The 14427-nt window shown below is 42.0% G+C and overlaps 2 protein-coding genes across 6 annotated transcripts in view; both read left to right on the top strand.

The window, feature by feature from the left end:
- The first annotated feature begins 2588 nt into the window (after positions 1-2588).
- Positions 2589-10174, top strand: LOC308395563 (ras-related protein Rab-33B-like). Its single transcript, XM_080880467.1, has 3 exons — positions 2589-3158; positions 5799-5977; positions 6066-10174. The coding sequence occupies exons 1-3, from the start codon at positions 2940-2942 to the stop codon at positions 6391-6393; spliced, it is 726 nt and encodes a 241-aa protein (XP_080736593.1). The 5' UTR covers positions 2589-2939; the 3' UTR covers positions 6394-10174.
- The window catches only part of LOC308395562 (uncharacterized protein), a 21358-nt gene continuing 16952 nt past the window's right edge, over positions 10022-14427 (top strand). For 3 of the 5 annotated variants that reach the window (XM_080880463.1, XM_080880464.1, XM_080880462.1), the window contains exon 1: positions 10025-10261. Coding sequence is in view for 1 of the 5 variants with exons in the window: in XM_080880465.1 (XP_080736591.1) it covers positions 10240-10261 (22 nt within the window). In the remaining 4 variants the exon portion in view is untranslated. Of the gene's footprint in view, positions 10262-14427 lie in introns of all 5 variants that reach the window. The other 2 variants (XM_080880465.1, XM_080880466.1) reach the window with 2 other exon arrangements.

Raw genomic sequence — 14427 nt, 5'->3', positions numbered from 1 at the left:
TTTCTATATAGCTCTGAGAGAGATGGATAGACCTAAGCAATACCACAGACACTCTTACCGATGATAATCATTTCAGGATCTGGTTGAAGCGGTTACACGGAGTCTCCGGGCGGTCACTTTTATTTATGCAGCACATTTAGTAACAGGAGTTTGGCCCCGGGTGCTTTCCAGACGAGGCAGAGTCACTTGTGTTGTTGCTCTTTAGAAATGGTTTTATCTGCATGATGTACAGAGACTCTTTCGGTGAAGGCGTTTATGAGCCTGTAGTGCTTTCAGAGGGATCTTCTTCTCTGCTAAATTTGAAAGTCTGAAGTCAACATCCACTGCCCCCCCCTTTGCCAAAATGGTAAGACACGAACAAAGGCGAGTAAACGTACAAACATCTGGAAGCTGTTTTACTTCTTCTGTACCACCCCCACATCTTGTTTTTCTTCCCCTTCTTCCTCTGATTTTGGTTCTAATGTGAAAGATGAAATCTGAGATGGTGATGTATGATATCTCTGGATTTTTGTATTAAAACCAACAGGAAAAAAATGCTTGTTAGCCTCCCTGAGCTGCCCGTGTTTTCTTTGCAGGGGTTAGGTAAAGCTTTCGCGAAGACCAGGTTTTACCTGCTGTTTCAAACAAACTAACCTTGAGTGGAAGTGGGTTACGAAGCCCTCTGACACCGACGCGGGCTTAGTAACCAAACGTCAAGAATGTGCAGCACCTGTTTTGTGTGAGCTGGAGGAAAATCCACACGCCTGCAAAAAATTTTGTTCTGTGTGATTATTTTCAGGAGGACTGTTTCACCAATAAAATAAAATGAAATGGCTTTCATGATTTTTCAAATGGTGCTTCATAGTGTCAAGTGTTAAAAATCCCAATAATAATAAAAAAAGACGAGTGGGAACATTTCAAATCGGAGTAGGAAGAGTTTCCTGTCGGTGATCTTAATGCAGCAGCCTTTATGAGAAAGGACAGGGCATCTCAGTCTCTACCTTAGACAGAATAATGGACGAATACAATATAAACATTTCATTCACAGAAAATTCAAGCACAAACTCGACCGTGAAGAAGTCTGTGTGGACTCATGTGGCCTTTAGAAAAACTGCAGTTGTTGTTACTGCTGTGTTGGCTTGATTATCCAACACCAGGGGTTTCCCTTTTGTGTCAGCACTACCTCTTTATTTAGAGACAGTTCAGTGGTAACAAAGGTGATTTCGTACCTGTCACGAAGTAGGAAGGTGCAGGGTTTTTCCTGCACTTTAACCAACCAGGTTTGGCCTCGTACCAAATGAAATTCACCAGGACTGTGGTTTAAAAAAAACTGTTTGGCCAGTTCTTATTTTTTAAAAGCTGGTTTTAAGTTACTGAGTTTAAAGTACTTCTTTATCAAATGGCCAAAAATAACAGAACAACGCACGGACTTCTGTCAGATAACAGACTTTTATACTTCCTCTCTGTGCTGATCAGTGCTTACGTGTTGTAGGGAAAATCCCAGAATTAGGTCCTGGTACTTTATAGCGGAGCCTTTCCCTGCTCACACAGGCATGATCACACTGTGTGCTTTAAAGGCTTTGCCCCTGTATTTGACAGAAATTTGTGCATTCACTTATGTTCAGCAAATCCTGCCTAACAAAACGGGATAAATCATTTTATAGCCACGCTGGTGACTTCCCTTGCTTGGGTAGTCTAAAATGTTTTATTTTGAAACCGCTTGTGAAGTTCAGGGTCAGTGGAACCCACTCCAACTGTCAGAGGGCAGGCGGCGCAGGCCAGTACAGAGAGAACGTTAATTTAAAATCACCAAATAGCCTAATATCCTTCACGAGCACACAGAGAACATTGAAAACCTGAACCTGAGATCCTCTTGGTGTGCGATGGCAGTGCTCCTACTGTAACAATAAAGATGATGGTAAAAGTATATCTGGTTACTAAGAGCTGAAAACCTTATTTTAGGGGAGGAAAAAAAATCAGTATTTTTATTTTTTTTAAATCATGTTTGATTGTTAATCTAAGCATGCAGTTTTTGGTTAATTATGAGTGAAAACCTGGTGTGGATGCTACCAGAAAAAGTCCTTTGAAAACACCTTTTTTTCCCCAAACACAAAAGTAGACCTTCTCTCTAATCCATCACGTTGGCACTGAAAACTTCCAAAGCACCAATTTAACTTAAAGCTGTGATTTTAATAAAGTTTTAATGTTTGTGCCCTTGTCAGTTACAACCAGGAAACCTGTGATTCTCACTAACCAGTGTTTGTTTTTCCTCTGCTATCCTAAAATTCCTATAAACTCTAGTAGTTTTTAAAATGTAGCCGTCTCCTGTCACAGAGTGAGGCTTCATCTCTGCACTCAGGTGGCACCACGGTTCATGCTGACCAAATCATCATGTACAATATAAAGTATAATTAAGCAGAAAAGAAGAAACAGAGCATTAAAGGGAACCACCAAACTTGATATATGAGTGGGAAGCAGGATGCGGAGTCACTTGGCGTCCCCACCAGGAGGGGGCAACATCGTGTTGAAGAGGTCAGCTGCAGTGAACGTGCGCGTCTTTATGTTCTGACACCCCCCCCCCCCCCCCCCCCCCCCCCAAAAAAAAAGATGACCTGTTATTTCTAGGAGAAGGTATCACCATGTCCCGCGCTGTTGTGGATTAAAAACACTTAAAAGGGAAAGGAACTAAAAGCAGCCAATCACGTTAATGTGCCAGGAAGCTGAGACCCTGGATTCTCCACCCTCATCACCACAGTGAAACGCCGGGTCCTCCTCCTCACACCCACGCTGGGCAGCACTGTGAATAGTCTGCACGGAGTTGCTGGAAAGGTTTTCGAAACCAGCAGAAGATTTTGTGTTTGCAGAAGTTTTGGTCAGGGGAGGCTGCATCTTTGGAGACGCCGTTTGAAGCCAAGTGCGCATTTTTGCGCTTTGTTATTACCTTGAAGGACTCGGGCTACATGGATTCGTCTCTCGAGTTTTCCAGTTCTTTGGGTAGTGTTTCCTCACTGCTAACCCGCTGTCGAACATTTAAGGTGCTTGTGATTGGAGACTCCGGGGTGGGTAAAACCTGCCTCACCCACCGACTGTGCGCCGGGGAGTTTCCCTGCAGATCGGAGGCTACCATCGGCGTGGACTTCCGCGAAAGAGTGCTTGAAATCGATGGAGAGAAAATCAAGGTAACTGGTGATTATCATCCACCACTAAAAAGCTAGCATTAATGAACCCAGCTGGAGATATTTGCCCGAATAAGGGTTCTGAACGACAACTTTTACGCATAGCTAAAACTCTTATTTTGAAAATCCCCAAACAATTAAGTAACTTTTGGTTTGTTGAAGTTTTGGAAATAATTTCTGTGAGTTCATTTGTTTGTTTGTTTTTCAAATTACCCTCATGATAAAAGGAAAAACGGATAAGCACGTGTGAGCCGGGCTTCGATTCCTCGTGTTTATGTGTTGTTAAAACGTTTTTATCTCCTCTGTCCTGATGTTCTCAGGATCGCTGTTAATTAAGTGTCTACACTGCAGTGTGGCTCTGCTGCATTAACACACACTTATTTGTCCCAGACTGAACAACTGAAAAATTCTCTGGATGGCAGAAAATCAGCAGACCCGCTTGTGTTTGCAGACCTGTGTCAGCCTCTAAATCACTGCGAGCTTCCACAGCCACAAAAACACACATTAGATTTTTAGGCTGTAGTTAGGATGTGAAGAAAGTTTGTTTTGTTGAAATGAAAATCGAATCCGGTATTAACTAAAAATGTGAGTCTCAGTTGGTCTTTTGAAATGACCACATGATAGAGGAAGTGTGTCTGAGTGGTGACACAGGATTTGTAACCTTAGGTTATTTTTTCCCTTTTGCTTAGCGGTGCATTTAGTTACCAATGTCTGACACAGTTTAACAACAGCCCAGGATCTTAAACCGTAAGTTCGTGATCAAGTCAGTCGACAGAAGTTTTCTAGGTCCATCCAGTGCAGTCAAACCGTAAAATGGACATTCTTTCTAATGACCAGCGGGTGGCGACTCCTAAGATTCAATTGAACTGAAATTCAGTGATAATGAAAACCAGATAATCAGGATGAATCATTTATGTTTTAGTAATGTTTCTATAAGCGGCTCCAAAATAATTCAGAAGTGTTTCAGAGCTTTAGAGGCAGTTACTTCAGGTCCTGCCTCAAGCAGGTCTGTTCAGACTCCCAGCTCTATGGTAACAAGTAAAGACTAGATCCTGGTGGTGTGGGTAGTAAGCATATTTTAAATGTTGCCTTTGGAGTTTCAGAGCATAGATCTAATTACCTAAAATACTGAACTTCTGTACATGAGTGGCTCGTAAAGTGGTGACACATCAAGTCAAATATTTATCAAAAAGTTTCAGGAAGTAAACCCTTTCATATAGTTTATAAGAATATGCTTTAACGCCACCTGCTAATGCTGATTTGATCCAACAGTATTGTTCCTGGGATGCTTGCTTCTGTTTCAGGAGTCACTGGGATCAGGAGTGGCCAGAGTCCTCACCCCAAACTGACTCACTGACTGAGGCTAATGTGCTGACAACTGAATCAAAAAAGATTAGAAGATAAAAATATCACTGAACTCAAAATGTAATTTGGCATACATCGGGTCTAAAGTCTGATATGCACCACTGCTTAGGTTGCTGATGAAGCATCCATCTACTTTCATGTCACTGGGTCCAGGTCTTTGCAGCAGGAGTTTAAGCAGAGATGTCCAGAACTCGTTCACCTCCTTCCGCTCCTCTAGGTAGACCCTGACGTGCTTTTGAGCAATCTAAGAAGCAGAATCTCTCTATCGCATCCTGGATCTCCTCCAGTTCGACATGCCTGAAATATCTCGTGTAGCAGTTGGGAGGCATCTGGAGGCGCCCCTGTAGAAACTGAGCTCCTCACCCTGTCTCTAAGAGAAAACCAGCACTCCTCAGAGTGTCACTAACCACTCCTTATCGGTTATAGGTGTGGGCAAGAATATATTGACTGTAGCCAGATTGAGAAGGTCTGGTCCACAGGCCACGTCTAACCTTTGGGACCTGTTTGGTTTTGTCCGTTTGCAGCTCAGCCGCCATCTTGGTCCGAATCCAGACAGTTATTTGAAGCCCCTAAATGACTGAATGGGAAGACAACACATGCACACAGGTTTGCACCGTTATGGCTGCATCCCACAGGAGAACCGAACAAACAGCATGTTTTGTTTCCGGTTTAAAACTCTCGAAGAGCTGCGCATCCAATAAGTTACATTAATAAACTCACCACCATCTTTACTAAGATCACATGTAGAGGCGTGCAGTGCAATGGGATGACTGGCTAATGCATTTGCTGTTTCAGCTGTTGATTGGCTTTTAAAGGCCAAGGCCACCAACTTTGGCATTTCAGAGCTCCTCCACAGATTTCTGTTCGGGATTGTTTTTGGGTGCCATGTCTCCTGGTCTGCGTGCCCCTCTGTCAAGTTTCTTCCCTATTTTTGCATTAATGTAGTTATTTTTAATGTCTTTTCTGCAGACATGAGGACTGTATTTCTGAGGGGTCGGGGGGGGTCTGTTTTGAAACTTTGAATAAACGTTGACAAAGCCTTGAAGAGAAATTGTTGGTTTAAAAAAAAAAAACAGGATCGGCTTGTTTATTCCTTTTTTTTTTTGGTTCCCTCTCAGAAATGACTCATGTCTCTGTGCATGTCACTGAGTTTAACGAATATCAACACTTCCTCACTGTTCCTTCCGTCCTTTTCCTCGTGCTTGTGCCAGCACCACCTTTCAAGAAGAATCAACCTCTCACTTTCTTTCCTTTCTTACTTCCCCTCCTCACCATCAGCTCCAGCTGTGGGACACAGCCGGACAGGAGCGCTTTCGTAAATCCATGGTGCAACACTACTACCGTAACGTCCACGCGGTGCTCTTCATTTATGATGTCACCTCTCCTGCCAGCTTTAGCAGCCTGACTTCCTGGGTAGAAGAATGCCGGCAGCACTCCCTCGGCCAGGACATACCCAGGTACCTGCATCACTTCTCTGTGTGCAAAAGTGTTTGTTTAACTTGGACCAGACTCTTTGTGACGTTTCATTTCCTCGTCTCCTCTCAGATTCCTGGTGGGGAATAAGAGCGACCTCCGTGACCCCAAAAAGACTGACAGCCAGGTGAGCCAGGATCGGGCAATGAGCTTTTCCAAAGCCCACGGCATGATCTTCTTTGAGACATCTGCCAAGGATCCTCCAAAGAAAGGCACAAGTGGACAACAAGGTAGCAGGCAGGCACTGTATCAGCAGGATAATGTGGAGGACATCGTCACTGCTGTTAGCCTCAAGCTGAAGAGACAGAAGAAACTCCCGACAGCGAATTCCCTGGCGTACAGCGGCTCCTTTAAACTCGCTAACAAGAAGGCCGAGAAGGAGCCGATGACCTGCTGCTGAGAGCGAGGAGGACGAGGACATGCCAATCCAGTCACTCTCACACAGAACTTTAATATTTAAACTCTTAAAAATGCAAAACGTGCCACTCAGAAATTTAGTGTATATTTGTGATCTCAGTGTTTATAAAAGCTGCAAAATAAAATACTGTGAATGTAAACATGCAAGTGAGCTTTCGATGCAGTGACGCTGTTTGTTTTCAGCGTGTGTGGTCCCAGTGGCTGAGCTCAGGGTTTTCTCATTTCCCTGTTTTGTGCCTCCTTGTCTCCTCTTTCCTTCTTGTATCTCAGTGCCTACAGTGCGTCTCGAGGAGAGAGGAGGCTTTGCAGGAGCAGCTATGAGTGAGGAAGCACAGGTGTGTAATCTCCATCTGTGACGTATGCACAAATATGCAAACCACGGCAGGATGAGGACTCTATAAAAAGGTGTTTTATTTCTGTTTTTACGATGAATAAAATAATAAAAATGCATGATATTCACACATTGTTGTGACATTGTGCCCACTCTGCAAGTTGATTTAAAGCTAGAGAGATAATTTATCAGGAACTCTGATACACGTGTGACAGATCGCGAACTATAACGATCTGCTTTCCCACATCACGTTTAATTCATGTAAAATAACAGCTCAGAAACAGGGCTGCGATTTACCAACATGGAGTAAATAGTCATGAAAATTTTGAGCCATGACTGTGGATTTAGAAAGTGTCAGGCGATTACTTCTCACACATAAATACAACGTAATGCAATCGTCTACGAGCAGCTCAACTTTCGCAGAATTTAACAGAAAACCCTGTAACTCAGCAGCGCACTCAACTCCAAATGCTAAACTCCTACCTGGCACGAGTCACATTAAACTTACAGCTTCCTCAGCTGCTGTTATTCACTGACTCAGACTGAATGTGCACCCAGGAACTGATACCACAGATCCAACATGTCCAATATGACTGGATACATTAAAGCAAGGCACATAGCTCTGAGAATGAGCTCTTTATCCGTATCAATCAGGGATGTAAACAGAGAACCAGCCAGTCAAAGGGTCCAGTCAAGAAAATGTGAAAATTGCAAAGCAGGAGGTCAACAGTTTTTGATTTTTACTTGTATTCTTGTTGGTCTAACAGCCTAGTGTAGTACACCAAAGTAAGCAAAAGATTAACTATTAAATCTGTTCCTTGTTCACCACAGAATTTCGTTCTTTTTCTTTTTTAAAGTGGGTCCATAAGAAATTTTCTGTAAATTAAAAAAAGAATTCAGGTTTTAATTATATGACCAAGTCCAGGTAATGAGCTTTTGTGTATTTATTACTCAAAGTGTAAACCCAAGGAGCGGTGCAGGTGTGTTTATTTGAGGCAGTACTGTGGTTTCAGTGGCCAAACTGGGCTGTAAGTTTGACACCGCTGGTCTGGATGCTCTTTCTGTGAGTTTTCTCGTTTTGGAAATGTCAGCTGCAAAGATGTGAGCCGTCTCTGGGATGTGATGGCACCAAAATATAACTCCAGGCTTTTGGAAAAACTGACTCTTAGTGTGATATTGTGCAACGTCTTTTCTTCCTACTGTCACACCCACCAACCCTGGCACTGTGCCTCCATCTACCATAATGAGTCACCGTGTCATTTGGTTCAATAACATTCAAAAGAAAGCAAACATCTCGGCTTCTGATTTCTCCAGTGCTTAAAAACTTTGAGTCAAATCATCCTGTGCCAGGGGTGTCAAACATGCAGCCCATCCAAGGGTCACAGAGTGAAATTTACTCAGTTAAAATTTACTCAAATAGTTCCAATGAGATGAGAAGAAGAAGGAGGCGTGAAAGCATTTGGACACTTTACTGGAAAAACAAAGACATTAAACGTGGCGGTTTTTGCCTTTCCTCTGAATCTGATTTGTGGTAAACATGTACAGACTCACTGAATGTGGAAAATAATACATATTTTTCTCAAGACATTTCAGGCTGTTTATAAACAGATGCTTCATTAAATGTTTTCAGAATATACTTCTTTATCACAGAAAGGTCAAATTAATTTTTATTGTTTTATCTAAATGGCTCTTTTCTGATAGATTCGATTAGTTAGAGGTTCTGGGGTAAAACTTCTTAAATGTAATCTTGTGGTGAGCTGGTCCTTTTCTCTGGAGGATAAAACATATTTAACACATATGTGATTCACTAAGTGTGTAATATGAGCTGGTGCTGTTTTGATGCATCACCATCTCATCCTGGCTGCCCGCGGACTCGGCAGCAGTCATGCTCGGGTCTTGTGCGTGATGTGGGCGTTGGAAAAGTGCATCACATGTGGTTTCACGACTTTGTCTAATTGATGATTCAGAGCTTGTCACATGATTAAGGACGTGTGCACACACGAAAGTATCACAGCTGTGCAACATTCAACAGCTCAGAAGTAGGCGTGTCTCTCTGAATGCAGGGAAGAGTGGAACCAGAGGAGAGGCTGCTTTCCTTAATCTGAGATTTTTAAGTAAAATCTTAATTGCTGTTTTTGTACGTTTACTGCACCTGTAAACTTACCAAAAGAAGCTCTATGAAGCTCCTGCAGGTGGTTCAAGAGAGGAAAGGCCTCCTGATAATTGGGGGTTTAGCTTGGAGCATGTAAACTTTGAACAGTTTTTAATGAGTTTTAAACTGGGGACTAAAAAATGACTTGGGAACTCAGTATGAAGCGAGTGTAGGGTCTGATGTCTTTTCTAAGTCTTATAACACAATGTCCATTATATCAGAAAAATGCTAAGTCTGACTTTAATGAGATAATATTTTGGCACTTCTTGGTCTGACCTAACCAGCAATGTATGATGGTTGAACAGGAAACATCTCAGAGTAAAATTACTCACTTTATCTCAAATTTCCACTTCAGCTACAGGTTTAAGGCTTTGCCGCGACCCTGCACACTGTAAAGATTCAATCATTTTATTTTACTTACAAAAATAATACAAAGTAATTGCCACAAAAAGGCCAAGTACTATTAACTATAAGCTATTCCTATTTTTTTTTAAATTAAAAGCCTTTTTACAAAGTTTTTAATTATTGTAAATATTTTATGATTGCAAAGTTGTGACCTGTTTTTGATTCGTGTGTATTGTGCGTCAATGTAATTGATATATGCATACTTATATTTTTACAAATGTAAAACCTTACAATGGATGGAACAGCCAAATTATGTGGACTTTTTTGCATCTACGTTCTTGTGTCATTAACTTTTGTCTTCTCTCTTCTGTGCTTAGTGTTTTGTATTTATGTCATCTGTCTTCCTTCACGTCCTAACTGCTCACAGCATTTGGCCTTGCTGAATCTGCCTCTGCTGGAGGTCGCTTCCTACTAAAAGGGACTTCTTCCTCCCCGCCATCGCCAAGTGCTTATGGAGGATCAACTGGACACAGATGAGTTTTTCGCTTTAATATTGTGGTTTTTGTGATTTACACCTTTGAATATAAAGCACCTGTTGTTTTTGTGAGGTGGTACTAAATGAATAAAACCGAACATATTATGGGATGTTACACAGACCTTGCATATAAGTGATTACTGTCAGTTCAGGAGAAGTCAAACTTTGTGTTAGCGCCATTTATAGTTATTACATGTTTTATTTTGAAAAGCCTGAAAAGGATATGGTGCTTTTGTTGTGAAAGTTTTGTGAGAAATAAAGTAAGCGAATGGCGGAGCGACACGATGGTTTTACCGTCGTTGTTGCACAAACCGACGCGTAAAACAGCCTCTTGTCCATCCAGACTCTTATTTTAGATATAAGAGAAATAGAGAACTCCAAGAAGAAACAAAGATAGCCACTACATTAAGTAAAACCATCATGCTCCCGAGCAAGACGACTGCATCGCTATGAGATCGTGAAACTGATGAGACAACTGGGTGTAGAAGGTAAGAAGACAAAATTCATGCTTCGCACAATGGGACAAGAAAAGATGGTGACAAGTTATCACCTGTCAGGATTAGAAGTGTGTGGTTTAAATGAGAACACCTATATAGATCTTCCTGACATTTACACTCATGCAGACATTCCAGTGTCTAGAGAGAACATCCCTACACAGGATGATTTAAAAAAGGTGGCCACATCTTCGGCAAATCAAGTTCCCACATTCAGACGCAGACATTGGACTTTTGATAGGATGTGATGTGCACAAGGCTATGGAACCATGGGAGATTATTCATAGTAACGATAATGGTCCATATGCTGTTCGAACAGTCCTGGGTTGGGCTATCAATGGCCCTCTCAAGAGAGATTCTTGCTCTACTCCTTCTGACAGAGAGCTGAGTGTTTCAGTAAATCGCATCTCTATCACTAATGTTGAGAATCTTTTGATGCAACAGCTCAACTATGATTTTCCAGAGAAAGCTTCTGAGGAAAAACAGGAAATGTCACGAGAAGACATCATGTTTATGGATTCTGTCAATGGCACAGCTGAAAGGATTAATGGTCATTATCGCATAGGTCTTCCTTTGAGAAACAAAGCTGTCAAAATGCCAAACAACCGCAGTGCAGTAATGCAGAGGGCAGAGAATCTGAAAAGAAAATTAATCAGAAACACAGAGTTTCACGAGGAGTATCAGAGCTTCATGTCTGACTTGCTGAATAAAGGCTACGCAGTTCAGGTACCAAACACAAAGACTACCCCTGAAAATGAGAGAGTTTGGTACATACCACACCATGGGGTGTACCACCCCCAGAAAAGAAAACTCCGTGTAGTTTTTGACTGTGCAGCATCCTTTCAAGGGAAATCACTGAACGAAGAACTCTTGCAAGGGCCAGACCTAACTAACACACTGATTGGGGTACTAACAAGGTTTAGGTGGGATCACATTGCCTTGATGTCAGACATAGAAGCTATGTATCACCAGGTGCGAGTACCTCCAGAGGACAGTGATCTTTTGCGTTTTCTCTGGTGGCCAAATGGGAACTTGAATGAACCTCTGCAAGAATACAAAATGATGGTGCACTTGTTTGGGGCAACATCCTCCCCAAGCTGTGCAAACTATGCACTAAAAAAGGCAGCAGAAGATGCTAAAGAAAAAATGCCACTAGCAGCAGTTAATGCTGTTCTGAACAACTTTTATGTAGATGATTGTCTTCTGTCAGTTTCAGATGAAACAGAGGCATGTACTATGGTCAGGGACCTGACTGCATTGTGTGAGAGTGGAGGATTTCACTTAACAAAGTGGATGAGCAACAGCAGAGTTGTCCTTGCTTCCATTCCTGAAAAGGAAAGAGCAAAAGAGATGAAAGATTTGGATTTGAGACATGATGCACTACCAGAGGAAAGAGTCCTAGGAGTGAACTGGTGCACAGAGACAGATGTATTCAAGATCAGGATAACTGAAAAACCTGTGCCAAAGACTAGGCGAGGCATCCTCTCATTTGTAAGTGCAATATATGACCCATTGGGTTTTTTGTCTCCTGTCATTCTGACAGCAAAAATCATCCTGCGAGAGCTATGTGGCAGGAAGATTTCATGGGATGAGGAAATCCCAGCTGAACTGGCTCAAAGGTCACAAGTTTGGCATTCAGAGCTTTCAAAACTTCATGGCTTTACCGTCAACAGGTGTTTGAAACCTGCTGGATTTGGAGTGGTCATATCTACACAATTGCACCACTTCGCTGATGCCAGTGAGAGAGGTTACGGAGTCGTTACTTACCTTCGTATCACAAACCAGAAAAGAGAAACTCACTGCTCATTCATTATGGGCAAGTCCAGAGTGTCTCCTCTGAAGCAGATAACAATTCCACGTCTGGAGTTGACAGCAGCTGCAGTTGCTGTAAAAATGGACAAGCTCATGAGAAAGGAGCTTCAAATGCCACAAGAAGAATCTGTGTTTTGGTCTGACAGTAGCACTGTTTTAAAGTACATTTCCAGCGAGAACATCAGATTTAAGACATTTGTAGCAAATAGAGTGTCACTTATTAGAGACAACACAAAACCAAGTCAGTGGATGTATGTAAACTCTGAATTAAACCCTGCTGACCACGCTTCAAGAGGAATGAACACAGAGACATTCATGAAGTGTTCAAACTGGATTGCTGGGCCAGAGTTTTTGACAAAAGATAAGAAAAACTGGCCAATTCCACCGGACATTAAAGAAATACCAAAAAATGATGTCGAAGTCAAAGAGGTGATGAGTGTGGATGTTACAAAATTACATGAAAATCCAGTGAACAAACTGATCTCTCACTATTCAGACTGGTACCGTCTAAAAAAGGCAGTTTCCTGGATACTTACATTCAAGCAGCTGCTTGGCAGGTTAAGTGCGCATCGGAAGCTTCTCATGTCACAAGCAAGTGGCTGTGACAGCACTAAAAGGAAATTTGAAAAGGTTGCAGGTCAAATGCAGCAGTTCAAAACATGTATTAAGGGATCTTCACTTACCACTGCAGATGTTGCAAAGGGAGAAACTGAGATTGTTAAGTTTTGTCAAAATCAAAGCTTCGCAGAAGAAATTGCAAGTCTTCAAAAAGGTGACAAGCTTAAAAGGAGCAGTCACATTGTGAAGCTGGATCCTTTTGTCCAGGATGGAGTTTTAAGGGTTGGCGGTAGGTTGCATGAGTCTGCACTACCAGCCGATGTTAAGCATCAAGTGATTCTCCCTAAAGGTCATCATGTTTCTACTTTGATTCTGAGACACATTCACCAAGAAACAGGCCATGGAGGAAGGAATTACATATTATCCAGGCTGAGAGAAAGATTCTGGATTCCACAGGCAGATTCAGCAATAAGAAAGATCCTGTCAAAGTGTGTAACATGTAGAAGGACATCTGCGAAACCTGGTGAACAAAGAATGGCAAACTTGCCACAAGATCGCCTGATTCCTGACAAACCTCCATTCACAAATGTGGGCGTAGACTATTTTGGACCTTTTGAGGTCAAGCATGGGCGCAGCAGAGTTAAGCGATATGGTGTATTGTTTACATGTCTTGCTGTTAGAGCAATACACATAGAAGTTGCCCACTCACTTGAGACTGATTCTTGCATAAATGCATTCAGGAGGTTTATTGCAAGACGAGGTCAAGTGTCTGTCATGAGATCAGACAATGGCACTAACCTTGTGGGTGCAGAAAGGGAAATGCGTGAAGCAATCAAGGGATGGAATCATTCAAAAATCTCAGAAATGCTCATGCAAAAGGGCATCACCTGGATATTTAACCCCCCAGCAGGGTCACATTTTGGAGGAATCTGGGAGAGACAAATTCGCTCAGTTAGAAGAATTCTTAACCAGATCCTAAAGCAGCAACCTCTGGATGATGAATGCTTGCGGACATTGCTATGTGAAGTTGAAGCAATTGTCAACGGCAGGCCAATAACAAGAGCGTCTAATGACCCCAATGATTTAGACGCACTTACACCTAATCATCTACTTCTTCTTAAAGGGCAGCCAGTACTGCCACCTGGATTGTTTCAAAGAGAGGACTTGTATGCAAAAAAAAGGTGGAGACAGGTGCAGTACCTGTCAGACATTTTTTGGAAGCGTTGGACTAAAGAGTATTTGCCGCTTCTACAAGAAAGACAGAAGTGGTTAGTGACTAGGAGAAATCTGAGACCAGGAGATGTTGTTCTCATAGTTGATGACAGTGCACCAAGAAGTTCCTGGTTAATGGGAAAGGTTGAGAGAACAGTTCCAGACTCACATGGACTTGTCAGACGTGTGTTTGTCAAAACCAAAACTAGCGTTTTGGAGAGGCCTATCGACAAGTTATGTTTGTTGCTCGAAATGGAGGCAACAGTTTGAATATCAGCCTCATGTGTAACAGATATATGTTCAACACATATGACTTATGTTTCATATAATGTTTGGTTAAGCCAGTTAGATTATGAGTGTTGATATTAAATGACGCTTTATTGTGTTAATATGTAATTGTTATGCCTTAGCAGTAACAATTAGGGGCCGGAATGTTAGCGCCATTTATAGTTATTACATGTTTTATTTTGAAAAGCCTGAAAAGGATATGGTGCTTTTGTTGTGAAAGTTTTGTGAGAAATAAAGTAAGCGAATGGCGGAGCGACACGATGGTTTTACCGTCGTTGTTGCACAAACCG

The sequence above is a fragment of the Rhamphochromis sp. 'chilingali' genome (assembly GCF_963969265.1).
Source record: "Rhamphochromis sp. 'chilingali' genome assembly, chromosome: 4".
In the NCBI taxonomy this organism is placed as follows: Eukaryota; Metazoa; Chordata; class Actinopteri; order Cichliformes; family Cichlidae; genus Rhamphochromis; species Rhamphochromis sp. 'chilingali'.
The sequence above is the reverse complement of the archived record's forward strand: the minus strand, read 5'-3'. Positions and strand labels throughout refer to the sequence as shown.

Coding starts and splice junctions, on each gene's coding strand:
- LOC308395563 (XM_080880467.1), top strand. CDS start 2,940: ATGGATTCGTCTCTCGAGTTTTCCAGTTCTTTGGGTAGTGTTTCCTCA. Junction 3,159..5,798: donor TCGATGGAGAGAAAATCAAG/GTAACTGGTGAT, acceptor CCTCACCATCAG/CTCCAGCTGTGGGACACAGC. Junction 5,978..6,065: donor CTCGGCCAGGACATACCCAG/GTACCTGCATCA, acceptor GTCTCCTCTCAG/ATTCCTGGTGGGGAATAAGA.